This window comes from Castor canadensis, chromosome 17 (genome assembly GCF_047511655.1).
Source record: "Castor canadensis chromosome 17, mCasCan1.hap1v2, whole genome shotgun sequence".
NCBI classification, from domain to species: Eukaryota; Metazoa; Chordata; class Mammalia; order Rodentia; family Castoridae; genus Castor; species Castor canadensis.
In genome coordinates, this window is record NC_133402.1 from 58,965,602 (window position 1) to 58,980,434 (window position 14,833).

General features: G+C 40.4%; 1 protein-coding gene across 4 annotated transcripts in view; it reads left to right on the forward strand.

Annotated features, from left to right (window-relative positions):
* The first annotated feature begins 889 nt into the window (after positions 1-889).
* The window catches only part of Armc8 (armadillo repeat containing 8), a 95,674-nt gene continuing 81,730 nt past the window's right edge, over positions 890-14,833 (forward strand). For 2 of the 4 annotated variants that reach the window (XM_020178272.2, XM_020178275.2), the window contains exon 1: positions 891-1,189. In XM_020178272.2, coding sequence (XP_020033861.1) covers positions 1,145-1,189 — 45 coding nt within the window. In that variant the 5' untranslated portion in view covers positions 891-1,144. Of the gene's footprint in view, positions 1,190-1,914; positions 2,053-14,833 lie in introns of all 4 variants that reach the window. The other 2 variants (XM_074060288.1, XM_074060289.1) reach the window with 2 other exon arrangements.

Here is a 14,833-nt window from a genome sequence, read left to right on the forward strand (position 1 = left end):
GAGGATTTTCTAAAATAAAATTCCTGCCTTCCAGGAACTCATCATTTTATGAAAATAGACCCATAAACAAGAGTGATAAATGCTACAATGAATTTAGAAACCAAGTACAGGGGAGGATGAACAATCAGCGAGTGGTAAAGGGAAGGAAAAGCTTTCTACTACAAGACCACTTGGAAGGCTTTTGCTGTAGTCTAGGGGAGAGGTAATAGCCTGAATAAGGGATTTGGCTCCAGAAAGCAGAGTGTTTTAGTCTGAATATGCAGATATTTGACTCATTTTCCCCCCATTTGATTCAGAGGCTGGAGAAATGCTATCTATCACATATACTGTGGAATGCTTTCTACCTTACAAGCATGTTCTAAGTGCTTCATGTTTATTGGCTCCTCTATTCTCGTTATAACCCTACAGGAGAGAAAACTGAAATACAAAGAGGAATCTGTCGAAGGTAATGCAGCTGATAACTGAAGCAGCAAGGATTCAGCACCACGCATTGAGGCCATAGAGCACCCATTCCTGACTATGCCAGAATAAGTGGGTCGGGCGGGCACACAGTGCTAAAGCAGGTCACAGACTTCAGCGCTGGATCATTCTTATTGGTGGCAGAAGACCTGGTTTTGAAATCAGTTTCTCCACCTATAAAACGGAAATACTTATGACGCTAGGAGTTTAACGTAAAGAGAGAGTGAAATCTTGAATGTGAAAGTGAACTTCAAACTATGTAGGCGGCTCCACCTACTAGTTTTTCGGAACACGAATAGGTGAACCCATAAACTGCAATTTATCAGTCTGGACAGCTTGCAGCTCCAGAGCGAGGCCCCGCCCCCAGGCCCCGCCCGCCGCGAGCGGCAGGTGGGGCCGGCAGCGCTTTGCGCATGCGGAAGCCGCTGCCAGTGCCCACCTCTGACCCAAGCCGAGAGTAGCTGCTGTTTCCGAGAGGACGATTCGTAGCGGGCATTTGGCGCCGTTGTCTTTTGCTCGGCCTTTGGCCTGCCCCTCCGATACTGGAGCGGCGTCCAGAGCGTGGCCGGCTCTGATTTACCTGCTTGACTTTCTTCAGAGGCTCCTGCTGTTGGCCTAATAGGCGGCTGTCGAAAGTGCCGGCCCCCGCGCCGGCGCCGGCAGCAGCCGGGTGGGAAGGCTCAAGATGGCGTGCCTGCTGGAGACCCCAATCCGCATGAGCGTCCTCTCGGTGAGTGACCGGCCGGAGTCCCGGCCCGGCTCGCAGCATTTCCCTAAGCACCGTGAACTTCTTGGTCACCGCTCCCTGCGGTGGCCTCCGGCTCAGCCATGGGCAGAGGGGTGAGGCAGGGTGGACCGCGGGGTGGACGCGACCCCGGCGACTCCAGCTCGGGGAGCTCCCATCGGTGCGGGTTCACAGGACGGCGTCCGGCAGGCGGGGTGGCTGGGTTCCGGGCAGCGGGCCCGGCGGCGCGGCTCGGGCTTGGCCAAGGGGTTCCCCGAGCCTTGCTCCAGCAATGTCGCCTCTCCCCGGCCAAGCGCGCTCTCCTGGGAGGTTCTGTGCTTGTCGCCGGCCTGGGAACGAGCGCCCACTCAGGTCCCCTGGGCTTTGGCGACAAGAGGCGCAGGCTCCTGATCCCCCCACGGCCTCCGAGCTGCCGGGCCAGGTCTGTTGTCTTTACCGCGTCCCAGCGCCTTGCTTCGTGGCAGTGGGCTTCGGTGCTTCTTGCACTGAGCTGCAACTCTTGCTAGTGTACGTGCTTATTTAAACCCTTTTTCTTCGGAGTCTAAAGGAACTCTGTGTTCCTTGTGCTTGGTATTCCGAGCCCAAAAAAAGAAAAAATGGAGGAGGAGAAAAATAAAGAGAAAGGACCAGGTCCCCCCCATGATTGGAAGAAGGGATCGTGTTGTTATGCCAAGAAGTAATACCTGTTTGGTTTTTTTTTTTTTTTAAAGTTAAAAAAGCAGCAAAACACGGAGACGACGTTCACCTTTCACTGTGTTGCCCTTGAAAGAACAGGACCAGCAATTAAAGTTGCTGGGAGATAACTTCGGAGGGTTTTACAGCAGTTTTTAGCTGTCGGACTCAAAATGGTCAGTTCACCCAACGGTTCGTGTGCTGTTGCTGGAAATAAGAGCAAGCAGGCAGACTGAGCAGGATTCCACACAGTGGAAGGCAGGCTGATGCCCAGAGTAGTTGGAGTAGGGATGACGGGGCAGGTTCTTAGAGTCTTCTTGCCCCAGCAGGTGTCTTGTCCGCATCTGCCACAAACACACGCACCAGTCTGAAAGTGTATGTCTCAACTGTTCTCAATTGCCTTTTTTTTTTTTTTTTTCTGGACTGGGTTTTAAAGCCTACCACTGGTGCCACGCCCCCAACCCTGTTTTACTTTACCTGTTTTTTTGGATAGGGTCTTGTGTTTGTGCCTGAGGTCCACTTCAGATGGAGGGGGATCCTCCTGCCTATGCTTTCTGCCTGGCTGGGTTCATAGGTTGGCACCAGCATGCTCAGCTTATTATCCATTGTGATGGGTTCTCACTAACTTTTTGCCCCAGCTGGCCTCAAACCACAATCCTCTGGTCTCTCAATTGCCTTTTAATTATGTCATCTAGATTTCAGTCCTTCCTCAGTCCACCCAAAGCTTCTTTACTTTTTGACCACTATCAACTTGGTGGTCAAGTTTAAAAGTTAAAATTGATATTAAATTTTTTCATTTGTTTCACCCCAAAAGTTTCTGGAAGAGTATTTCTGCTTTCAGTTAGAATTTACTTTAACCCTAGTCTCATTGGGAAGTTTTCACACTTCCAAAGTCTAGCTTGTCAGTTCTTCAGTCCTAGGGCTTTGGGAAATCAGAGCTTTGGATAAATGATTAAAATTGTCTAAACTCACGATTTTACTAATTTGAAGTGAAGCCTGCACCTGTCAAACCTAGGGCACCACTTTTTATGTTAATCAGAAATTATCTTGAATGATGATCCCTTTAACAAGCTACCATGGATACTTTAGAGAATGCAAGGATTATATCAAAAGTGCTCTCAAGGTGCTCATCGTCTGATAAACATAAGTTGGCTAAGGGGGAAATCAGATTGTTTTAAATGATGTCCATGGAAAGCCCATTATACCTTCTCCCAATTTCACTTGCTTCCTTCACTTTAACTGCCTAATTCACCCATTGCCAGTCGTTTTTATTTATTTACTTATTTTTTTGTGACAGGGTCTCTTTATGTAGCCCAGATAGACCTCAGTCTCAAATTCCTCCTGCCTCTGCTTCCCAAGTACTGGGATTGCAAACTTGCTCAGTTTCGTCTGGCTGCGATGCCAGTCTTGATTTTTCTCTTACATCTAATCTCAAGTCTTAAATTGTGTGGATGTCACTCAACCCATCACTTCCAACTAAGCATATTCCTTCTCCTAAGAGGACTTAGTCATGACTCCCCAATTTCTGTTAATGGTACTATCTTTCACTAGCATTTACTGTTTATCCTGAATCATCTCTGACTCTTTCCCCTTACTTGCCCCTATATCTGATCAGTTAAACTCTGTTGGTTTTTTGTTCTTAGTGTTCCTCACATCTTTCTGTTCCAGTACTCACCCTATTTGGGACATTACTATTTTGTACCCACACTATCACAATGTTCTTTTAATTATTTTCTGGGGGGGGGGGGTCTCTATATTGCTGGTCTTGAACTTGTGAATGCAAGCGATCCTCCTTCCTCAATAGGGACTGTAGGTGTGCACCACCATGCCTGGCTTTAATTATTTTTCCTACCACTAGTGCTTTTCTCATTTCAAATCCGTTTCTACATTAACTTTCCTAACGAATGCTTTGAATAACCCTTCTTTGTTTCATTTCTTTAGTGGGTTCCTATTCCTGAAGGGCTGGCGTTCATAGCCTTTTTTTTGAGACAGGGTCTCATTATGTAGCCCAGGCCAGCCTTAAACTCTTAATCCTCCTGCTCAGCCTCTCTGGTGCTAGGATTACAGGTATGAAATACCATACCCAGCTCATAATCAGTTTTGAACTTAAGATTCTTTATCCTGCCAGTGAACCTTCTGTCCCACATAAACTGGCTTATCACCTTGAAGTTGATAATTGGGTTCTTCCAAACTCCAGTAACATACAGTGTGCTTCTTCATACATACGAGTTACAGCTTTGTATGGATTTCTTCATGCAAATATATTTGGAGCTTCTGACATTTGCTGGGCATGGTATTGTGCTTGGAATACAGTGGTAAGCTACATAGACATGTTTGTGTCCTTTTGGAGATTTTAGACTAACGAGAATAGGCTAAAATTCTGTGTCACCCAGTAGTGACACAAAATTAGGGACTAACACTGAGCTGAGAGTTCAAGGGCAAGAGCTAACTGAAAAAAAATGACAGAAGAACATTTGAGGCTCTTTTATAGAGGCAAAATTATAGAATAATAATTATTCTACCTTTTTAGAGAGTAAGTTAATTCAGAGGTAAGCACTTACCTACTTCTTTCTTCATAACACTGTAACAAATATGGGTATTTCGTAAGTGCTGACTGAACTGTCTTGTCTTGGGAATTGGACAAGCGCTCCTGCTCCCTCTTAGATGGCACTGTGGTCACCCCAGTCATCTTTGGTTTCCATTCAGCATTACAACCTCACCCTTTTCAACAAACTTACAAATTCCTCCCATGTTTCCCAAACTTTTGAATTGTTTTATGTTGATTACATTTTTAAAAACTTTTTATTTTGAAGTAAGTGTAGATTTATGGGAAGTTGCAAAGATAGGACAGAGCCATCCTTGTATATACGTCACACAGGTTCCCCCATTGGTTACATCTTACATATTTATAGTGTGGTGTCAGAACCAGGAAACTGGTATAAATGTATGCACATTTTCTATTCTTTGATCACAAGGGTATATTCATGTAACCCCCATCATTGTCAAGATAAAAAACTACCCCACCATGACAAGGATCTCCTTCATGCTACCTCTTCATAGTCAAATCTACCTGATCACCTTCCTTAACCCCTGGCAACTTCTAGTCTGTTCTCTATAATTTTGTCATTTTCTACAATATTACTTAAATGAAATCATGCAGTATGTTATTTTTTTGAGATTGGCTCTTTTCATCATGGTGCTTTGAGGTCCACTGAAGTTGTTGCATATATCAGTAGTTTGTTCCTTGTTCTTGCTAAGTAGTGTCCCGTGATGTGGACGTGCCACAGTTTGTTTAATCATTCACCAACTGAACATTTTGGTTTCCATGTTTTGGCCATTATCACCCTCTGTGAATAGTCATATTCAGGTTCTTATCTTGACCTGACTTGGTATGTCTGAAGTAAATGCCTAACTGCACTTTCTGGGTCATATAGTAAATGTGTGTTTAGTTTGATAAGAAGCTGATGGACTTTTCCACAGTGGCTGTGCCATTGTATATGCTTAGCAGTAATGTCTGAGAGGTCCGGTTTCTCTGCATCCTCACCAGCATTATTGTTATTTTTCATGTTAGCTGTTCTAAAAATCTATAGTGATATCTTACTATGGTCTTAATTTGCATTTATTTCTCTAATGATTCATAATGTTGAAAATCTTTTCATTGAATATTTGCCATCCATTTGTCCTCTGGTAAGATACTTCTGCCTATCTTTCGACCCACTTTCTAATTGGACTATTTGCTTTTAGACTGTTGAATTTTGAAAGCTTTTTATATGTTTTATATACAAGCCTTTCATCAGATAGTGATGGGAAGTATTTTCTCAATGTCTGTAGCTTGTCTTTTTATCCCCTTAACTGTGGGTTAAAAAGGAACCTTGGTGCTGAGGGTATAGCTCAGTGGTAGAGCAAGACTCTGTTCAATCCTTCACACTCCCTTCCCCAAAAGAACTTTTGATTGCAGCTTCACTCCTTATACAAAAAGTAGATCAAGGACTAGGGGTGTGGCTCAAGTGGTGGAGTGCCTGCCTAGCAAATGTGAGGCCTGGGGTTTGAGCTCCAGTACCACCAAAGAGGAAAAAAATGTAACTAAAAGTAGATGATTGTAAAACATAAAATAAAACCTTCAAAACAAAATCCCCAGAATCTTAGGTGCTAAGGTATTCTTAGACCTGTTTTTAAAAAATCAACAAATTAAATGTAACAAGAGGAAAAGTTACGCCCCCTGAAAGACTTTGTTCAAAGGATGATTGTATTTCAGTTTGGTCACTATGTAATGGTGAGAGAGGCAAGGTAATAAAATGCCTTCTAATCACGTTGTGACTGGTACAGCTCAGGAGCTTGATCTCAGTTGTCTTCCTCACAGTCTTCCAAGTGCCACTGGGCCTTTTTTGACAAGCAGCGATTGGAACTATGCAGGGTCGTTCTTGGTTCTTAATAGTTGTAAGCATTTTGCCGCCCTTGACCATTGCTGCATATTGATTTGCTATCTTAACATAAGCAACTGATAATAATTGAAAAAAACATTCTGTTACATTAAACCCAATTATTGGGCAGGGGATGTGGCTCAAGTGGTAGAGCACCTGCCTAGCAAGCATGAAGTCCTGAATTCAAACACCAGTATGGCAAAAAAAAAAAAAAAGAAAAACCCAGTGATTCCCCAAGCATAAATTTGGCCTCCTTGGTTTTCAGTAGTACAAAAATCTGTTTAGCACTTTTTAAAATTTGCAGTTAGTTTATTCTACAAAGCACCTGGAAGCACAGGGTATGTCAGGATGTGGTCCTAAAAGAAATTAAGCAGGATGAATTTTCTAATCTTTAGTGGAAACGTGTGAAGAATAGGAGGTGCTCATTGTATTTTTCAAGGCCTCTTATTGTCTTTAATTAACGAGTGCTAACTGGATTCAGAGCCCAGCTCACGAAGTCTTTTAAACTGTCAAGAATCAGAAACACCTTAGTGGAAGTATTTTAAAATATTTTGTGCTGGGGAGAAGGAATTTCAGTATTATGACTTCCTTCCTTCCTTCCTTCCTTCCTTCCTTCCTTCCTTTCTTCCTTCTTTCCTTCCTTCCTTCTTTCCTTCCTTCCTTCCTTCCTCCCTTCCTCCCTCCCTCCCTCCCTCCCTCCCTCCCTCCCTCCCTTCCTTCCTCCCTCCCTTCCTCCCTTCCTCCCTTCCTTCCTTCCCTTCCTTTCCTTCCCTTCTTTTCTTTCTTTTCTCTTTCTTTCTTTTTTGGTACTGAGGAGTAAACCCAGGGCCTTATGCATGCATGCTGGGTGAGTGCTCTACCACGGAGCTACATTATCATCCCAATGACTTGTAGCTTCCAATTTCTGATTTGGCAGTTGTTCTAGAGTACCATTTGCCATGTTGACTTCTGGGTAAAGATGTGGCATTATTTGACAAAACAAACTTCCTCTTATCTTCTGGAAATTGGAGAATAGCTCCTATCCCTTGTGGTGCTGTGATCCCTGGGGCTATTTAGACAGGAATGAAAGGCATTTGGTTCCAGTTTTGCAGAAATGCTCCCTGCCCCATCATTTTGATGAAGGAAAACTGTTCTGACCTCATTCCATAAAATCAAAACAAAAAAGTTAAGTTACATTCTTTGACATATTTAATAATGTAGGTGTTGGGTGAGGGGGAACAATGGGATAGTGTTATGCTTTGTATAGTCTGGTGAGAAGAAATTCCAGCCCATAGGAGCTATTAATATTTGAAGATCATTACCACCTGGAAAATGAGTATAGAACACATGCTTTTGCCTTGAGGAGGTGTTAATATTTTTATTAGGTTTTCAAATAGTTCTGAGTGGTGAATGATGGGATAAGAGGACCAAGGAAAATGAAAGAGTTAGGAAGATGATCATAACCAGGCATGGCTCACAGAATTTTTACCTTCTCACTGGCTGATATCATCTCCTGAGATCAGCAGCATGTTGATATTGGTCCTCAGCCCTTTCAGGATAAGCGTCTTCACACCCTTTTCTCAGAAAAACATTCATATGCCTAAAGAATTACATAATTTCAAGGTCTCATGGATTCCCTGAAGCCCACACATTAGTCCTGAGTTCACTCCTTTACTTGTCCCATTGTCAGTCACCAAAACATACTTAGTCAAACCTAAAAGTCATTTAAATCATTTTGGAGTGGTAAATAAAAATTAAAACAGTAAAGTTTAAAAATTCATGAAGGTATCATGTATGAGACGTGGTTTTGAAGGACTTTAATTTTTTGTTCAGTGTGCCAGTTATCTCCCACAAAGGGAATTGTGTCCACAGAAAGGACTGTGTAGCAGATGGTATAGTGGACTTGGGGTGTGGAGGTCCACACTAGGAGAATGTAATGCAGTTATGGGTCTGGGCACAGGCAAAGTGGCATACAGAGGTCAGAAATGACCTGTGATATTGCCATGGTTGTCACAAGCCGCAGTTTGAATAACAGGTCAGGTAGACGCTGAGAGGAACTATCCTAGGAAAGCCGATTCACCAGCTGTTTGAAAGAGGCAGCTGAGTCTTAAGACAAGTACCATGGAGAGCGCCAAGGCAAGGCCATTGTTGCCTGTTAAGAACCTGACTCAGTTAAGGCCCTTTTTTATCAGGAGGCAGCTGGCCTATCGTGACATTACTACTTTTGAGGTGTACCATAATAGATGGGACCTAGGATTTCTAAGTTATTAATAGTCACAATCTTGAGTAATAATTTAAACTATTGTATGGTCCAGCACAACACCACACCTTTGTCTTGAGGAGGCTCACTTAGTATGTCAGCATTGAGAGAGAGGCATTTGATATATCTTGGAGAATTTTCTGGGCCACCTTATCTTTGGAGGCATCTAAATGAACCCTGGCCAACCCAGAGAACGTCTCACCTTTGTAAAATTCCTCACAATCCTTTACTCCATACATGTGTCCCAGAGATGGTTCTCACTCCCTTGGACTTCCAGATTGTGCTACTTTGTACCATAGGTCCTTAGCTCATTCACTATCTAGATCTCTTAGCCCTCAGTTCAGGCATCCTCATTTACGTTGAAGAGCAAATGAATAGAATTTTAATAAAGAGAAAAAAGCCTTAAAGATCAAACAGACCTAGGTAGCTTCTTTGCGATTAGTACTTCATTTTAGAAGCATAAATGCTATTGTGATTAGTACTTCATTTTAGAAGCATAAATGCTAACTTGCTTTCAGTTCTTGTGACCATCTCAGCATCTTTATGGCCATTGTTAATAGTGTACAAGGGCTATAAGAATTTGCCATCATGGGTGCTGGAGGCCTGGTTATGTGGTAGAGCACCCTGCTTGCAAGTATGAAAACTTATGTTCAAACTGTTCAAACCCCAGGACCGCCAAGAAAAAAAGTAAAGATTACTTTTCACATCATTTTAAATCTAACTATGCTCTGGTTTTTCTGTTATGAAAAAAACCCACCTCTTATTTTGTAACTTTATAGTTATGGAATCTTCATCTGGAAAAAAACCTGCAGATAATCTTTAGTTCATATCATTTTTTTTAAAGCTGATTTTCTTTTTTCGGTGATATTGGGGTTTGAACTCAGGGCTTCATGCACTCTACCACTTGAACCATCCAGCCTCCATGTCATTTTTTTTATTGAGGAAAACTGAGAACTGGAGATACTGACTTGCCCACCATTATATGCTCTGTGTCAGAACCAGATCTACAGTTTCATACTTTTTAAAAACAAAATTTATGCCCAGCCTTCCTTGTATTTTAGAATTTTACATTCAGATTTTATGAGCACTGATTGACTTATTTTTTGTAAATTCTTTTAACATGCAAAGTCCAAATTTCAATCTTTATTGAGAGGTCAGGGTTCCCTCTTATACAATGGATAAAATAAAAATTACACATTTTAGTATTTTCATGATGACATTTGTAGATTAAAGTAGATTACACGCTAGGACTTTCAGTTGCCACCAGTATGTTACATTCTGCACTGATGGGGCTAGCTTAACACTGAAGTGACATTTTAGAAACTTTCCATAGTTGAATGAGGCTACAGAGAAGCAGAACATTGATTAATTTGTGAAGGGAGAGTTCTGCGAAACTCCAGATATGCCAAGGAGTTAATCCCATCAGAAAAAAATTAAGGAAAAAATAGTTCCGCAATACTACATGACGGGTCTAAAAGGAACTAAATATTTAAATCTAATTGGGTTCTAATGGGAACAAAGTTTACCCGAATACAAAGAACAAAACAAGACAAAGAAAAAACAAAACAGACAACATACACCTAAATCTTGGGTCTTCAGAAGTACCTGGGCATATCCTATTTCTCTCCTATTGGAGGCAGGTAGGTGTTTTGAAATTGGTAGGAAGGGCATGAGAGCTGTCTACAAGTGAAAGGTCTACAAATGAAAGGTTGATAGTACCAAACCTTTTTGTATTGTTACAGTAGGAGGCAGAATTTTTTCCTGTCAACATTAGGAAAGACTTATCTAGTAATTAGTTTTGTCTAGTAGTGAAAGAAATACTTACATCACTAGAACTGTTAAAGCAACAGTGAGGCAGTGCTGTGATCTTACAAGAACACAGCCAAAACCAAGAGAGAAGCGTGCAATTTGAAATTAAGGAACAGTTTAGTAAAATGCTGCTCTTCAATGTATTGGTTTCCAATATTCTAGATCATGGCACTCCTGATCTCTCTAGGGTCAAGTACAAACGCAGTTAAGTGTCCTGAGACTTCAAAATGAATAATTGAGAATTTTTAACTGATTGGAGAGTGCATTTGACATTTTAGAAAATTGACATAGTGGCAAAAGAAGTATTTTTTTTGAACTGAGAGTTTTAGAGATACTGAAAGCTCAAATTTTTGCTTTATGTTGTACTGGGGTTAGGAAAGAGGTTCTAGGTTTCCCATCTGTTTAGGTCGTTAAAAACTGTTTTAGTTAGTGCTTCCTAACCCTATCAGACTCACACCTTTTTCTTAAAATACTAGATATCTCTTTGTCCTGAATGAAGTTCATAGGTAAGTTAACTGTCCTCACATGTAACTTTTTAAAAGTTGGTATAATACTCTAGCTGTTATGAAGCAGAAAGAATACTAATTTATAATGTCATTTAAGTGTGTCAACACTCAGGTACTACTGTATCAGAAAACAATAATTAAGAAGTGATATGTTTACAGTTGTATATAGTTTGGCTGTGAATGTGACAGGTATGCAATAGATTGACATAAGCACAATGTAATAGTTAAATAGAATCATTAGTAGTTTTTATGTGACTTTCTGAAATGTCTGAACTTGTGGTAAAAATTCCTAATAAGATAAAATGTAACCTTTATCCGTATAGGAGTTGCATTTCTGGGAAATTGATTCTACATTAAAATGGTACAAAATAGCCAGGCGCTGGTAGATCACACCTGTAAACCTAGCTACTCCAGAGGCAGCGATCAGGAGGATTGTAGTTTGAGGCCAGCCCGGGGAAATAATTCATGAGACTGTATCTCGAAAATACCTAACACCAGAACAGGCTGGTGGAGTGGCTCAAGTGGTATAGCACTTGTCTAGCAAGCGTGAGGCCCTGAGTTCAAACTCTGATACCTCGAAGAATAGAATTTGATTCTAGGCTCAGATAATTAAAAATGTGACTGGACAGTGCGAAGTCACAGGACGTGAGCCTCTTGCCTACTGGGTAGGATTAGCACCTGTTGTGGATTTGACAGCAGATTTATAAAGTATATCTGTTCCTGTTGACTGCTGAGAATATGGAGCATACCTCCCTCTTCCTCTCCTCCAGTTCCCTTGATTCCAGCTTGTGACAGTGTTGTTACAGGGACTTGGAGACAGAATGTGCTTTAAACCTTTTCTTCTTTCTTAAATAATGCTCATCACTTCTTTCTTTTGGTGGCACTGGGGTTTGAACTCAGGGTATCATGCTTGTTAGACAGGTGCTCTACCACTTGAGCCACTCCTTCACCCTGTTCATCACTTTTTTTTTTGTTTTCCCTTTGCAGGCAGGTAAGCTGTGCAGAGGTAGACTTTTTTTTCTTTTCCTTTTTTCTTTTTTGGTCTTTACTCATTGCCTAAAGCATTGCCTGGGTAGCCATTTAAATCTTTGTTGACTGGCTGAATTAATGAATTCATAATCACAATACTAAAATTGCTTTTCCTTTTCAAATATACATTATTGCTTCAGAACACAGCAGTGTATGTGTTGTGCTCTTTTCTCCCCCTCCCTTTTTCACCTGGCAAATTAATACTAGTCTTTCAGATTAATCATCCTAACTGCTTAGACTGCTTTCTATCCCAAGATGTGGTTAATTGCAACTGGGAATTTCTGTTTTGTTGTCACGTGTTACAAATTATATTTGTAATCCACTTGCTTACAGGTCTGTTTCATCCCTACGCCATGAACCCCTTGAGAATTAGATACTATTTTATCTTCCTTTTCCCAACATCTAGTATAATACGTAATAAAGATATTCATTGAATTTCAGCCTCTACTAGATTTACAACTGAGTCTTTATAGAATTTAGACATGTGTTTTTAATGTTTATTATTTCTTCCATCTCTCCCCAAACCAGGATTTTCTCCAACAGTGCTGAATGATAAACATTATAAACAGTTTGTTTGTTTTTGGCAGCACTGGTGTTTGAACTTAGGGATTCACGCTTGCTAGGCAGGCACTCTTACTGCTTGAGCCACTCCACCAGCCCTTTCTTGTGATGGGTTTTTGTTAAGGTACGGTCTCGTGAACTATTTCCCTGGGCTGGCTTCAAACCTTGATCCTCCTGATCTCTGCCTCCTGAGTAGCTGGGATTACAGGCGTGAGCCACCGCTGCCTAGCCCATTATGAACAGTTTTACTGTGAAGTTCTTAGTAGTTTAGGGATTGACATAATTTTTGATTGGCAATCACTGATGTAAACATTCATTCCTTGTTTCTCCTCCCCCCCTTTTTTTCTTAATTTCTTTTAAACATTCATTTCTTATGGGATCAGAATTCCTCATTGGAATTTTTTTATTAGCATGTATTATTTACTTATGTGCTTATATTGTATTTTAATTAGATGCACCCCTTGAGCCTTCTCCCTCATCCCCCTTTCTCTCCTGTTGAAATTTGTAATTTTAATTCTGAAAGAACACGTGAATTAAATGAGAAATTTGGTATGAAGATGCTTTGTAAAGTATAGCATACTATTTGTTTCCAAGTGTTTAGCTTGGTCTGAGAATGAGCTGCTGGTAAGTGAAGACAAATGGGCTTTAACTTTGAGTATGAAAATATGAACAGCTGATCATTAGTACGCTTATCTAAGCAATTGTCTTTGTGTGTGTGTGTGTGTGTGTGTGTGTGTGCAAAAATAGAATTCTCTTGAAATCAGTAGGGTACCTTTACACAATTTTAAGGTTTTCCCTGTAATCTTATTTGAGCTACACTCTGAGCTGTTTGATAACATGACCATTTTATAATTGAAGAGTTTAACAATTTTCTTTTTCTTTTGCTCAGATTTACATAGTGATAAAACTAGGACTCAAAACAAAGTCTTCAAATGTGACTTGTTTGTCCTTTCTCCACATGACACCTATGTTAAAAATAAGGGTTGCTATATATATTTATGAAATATACAGAGAATTCAAAAAAGTAAACATGGAAACGATCCAGTCATGAATGGACAAATGAACTGAACAGTTTTCAAGTGAAAAGTTCAAATGGCCAATAATTACGTGAAAAAATGTTCAACATCTTTAGCCACCAGGAAAATGCAAATCAAAACTACAAGGAGATCCCAAGTCAGGCCAATCAGAATGGCTATCACCAAAAAAAAAAAAAAAAAAAAACCAAAAAACAAGTGTTGCCAAGGATGGGAATAGGTCAGAGAAAGGAACCCTTATACCTTGTTGGTATAGCCACTATGGAAATCAGTATGGAGGCTCCTCCAAAGGGTAGGAAAAATAGAACTATATGATCCAGATGTACCACTTTTGAGTACATCTTTTAAGATGTACTCGAAAGAATCAAAGCCAAATTACAATAGAGATTCTTGCATACCCATGTTTTATCATAGAACTGTTCACAATGGCCAAGTTACAGAATTGGCCCAGGTGTCCATCATTGGATGAATGGACAAAGAAAACATGACATACACAAACAGCAGCATTTTATTCATCTGTAAAAAAGAATGAAATAATATTGTTTGCAGGAAGATGAATGGAACTGGAGATCATAATTTGAACAAAATGGGTGAGATGAAAAAAGACAAGCATCATGTCTCTCACGTGGAATTTAGAAAAAGAAAGGACACGAAAGTAAAATGGGGACTGCTAGGGATGTGGAAGTGGAAAAGGGGGAGTGGGCACATAGAGGGGGTAGAATATAATCAAAGTACATTATATGCATGTATGAAAATGTCATAATGAAGCTCATTTGTACAATTAATATGCTAATAAAATAAGCTTAAAGTAAAACAAAATACATAGAACAAGACTTTAATGAAATAAATTTGATACATATTAACTTTTATACAGTTATTTTCCATCATGTAATAAACTAATAGTTTAACCCCAGAATTTGAGTCGAACACTTCTTTTCTTTTTTTTGGGGGTGGGGTGGGGTCTTGGGATTTTAACTCAGGGTTATTTCTCCTCATTTTAGGTTAAATCCTGCTCATGAAAAGTCTGGGACTTAGCATTTTGTCTTCCAGATCCTTCCTGAAGAATGTTTTTTCAAAGGCAGTGGCTTGAATTCACCCCAGTCATGGGTATTTTATTCAGAGGGCCAAGTAGAACCTATTCTGGTTTGCATTTTTTTGGACATCTGACTGGTTTTCTGAATTGCCTATATTTTTCTTTTGTGCCACCAAAGATGGGTAGAGGTAGCATATTATACAGCCCAATTTGTCTCCAATATTCTTGGTTTGTGGGTATTGTTCTATGACAATTATTAATAATTATCCTGGTTTAAATAATGAATTCAAAGGGCTGATGTCTGTTGCTGTGTAATATAAATGCT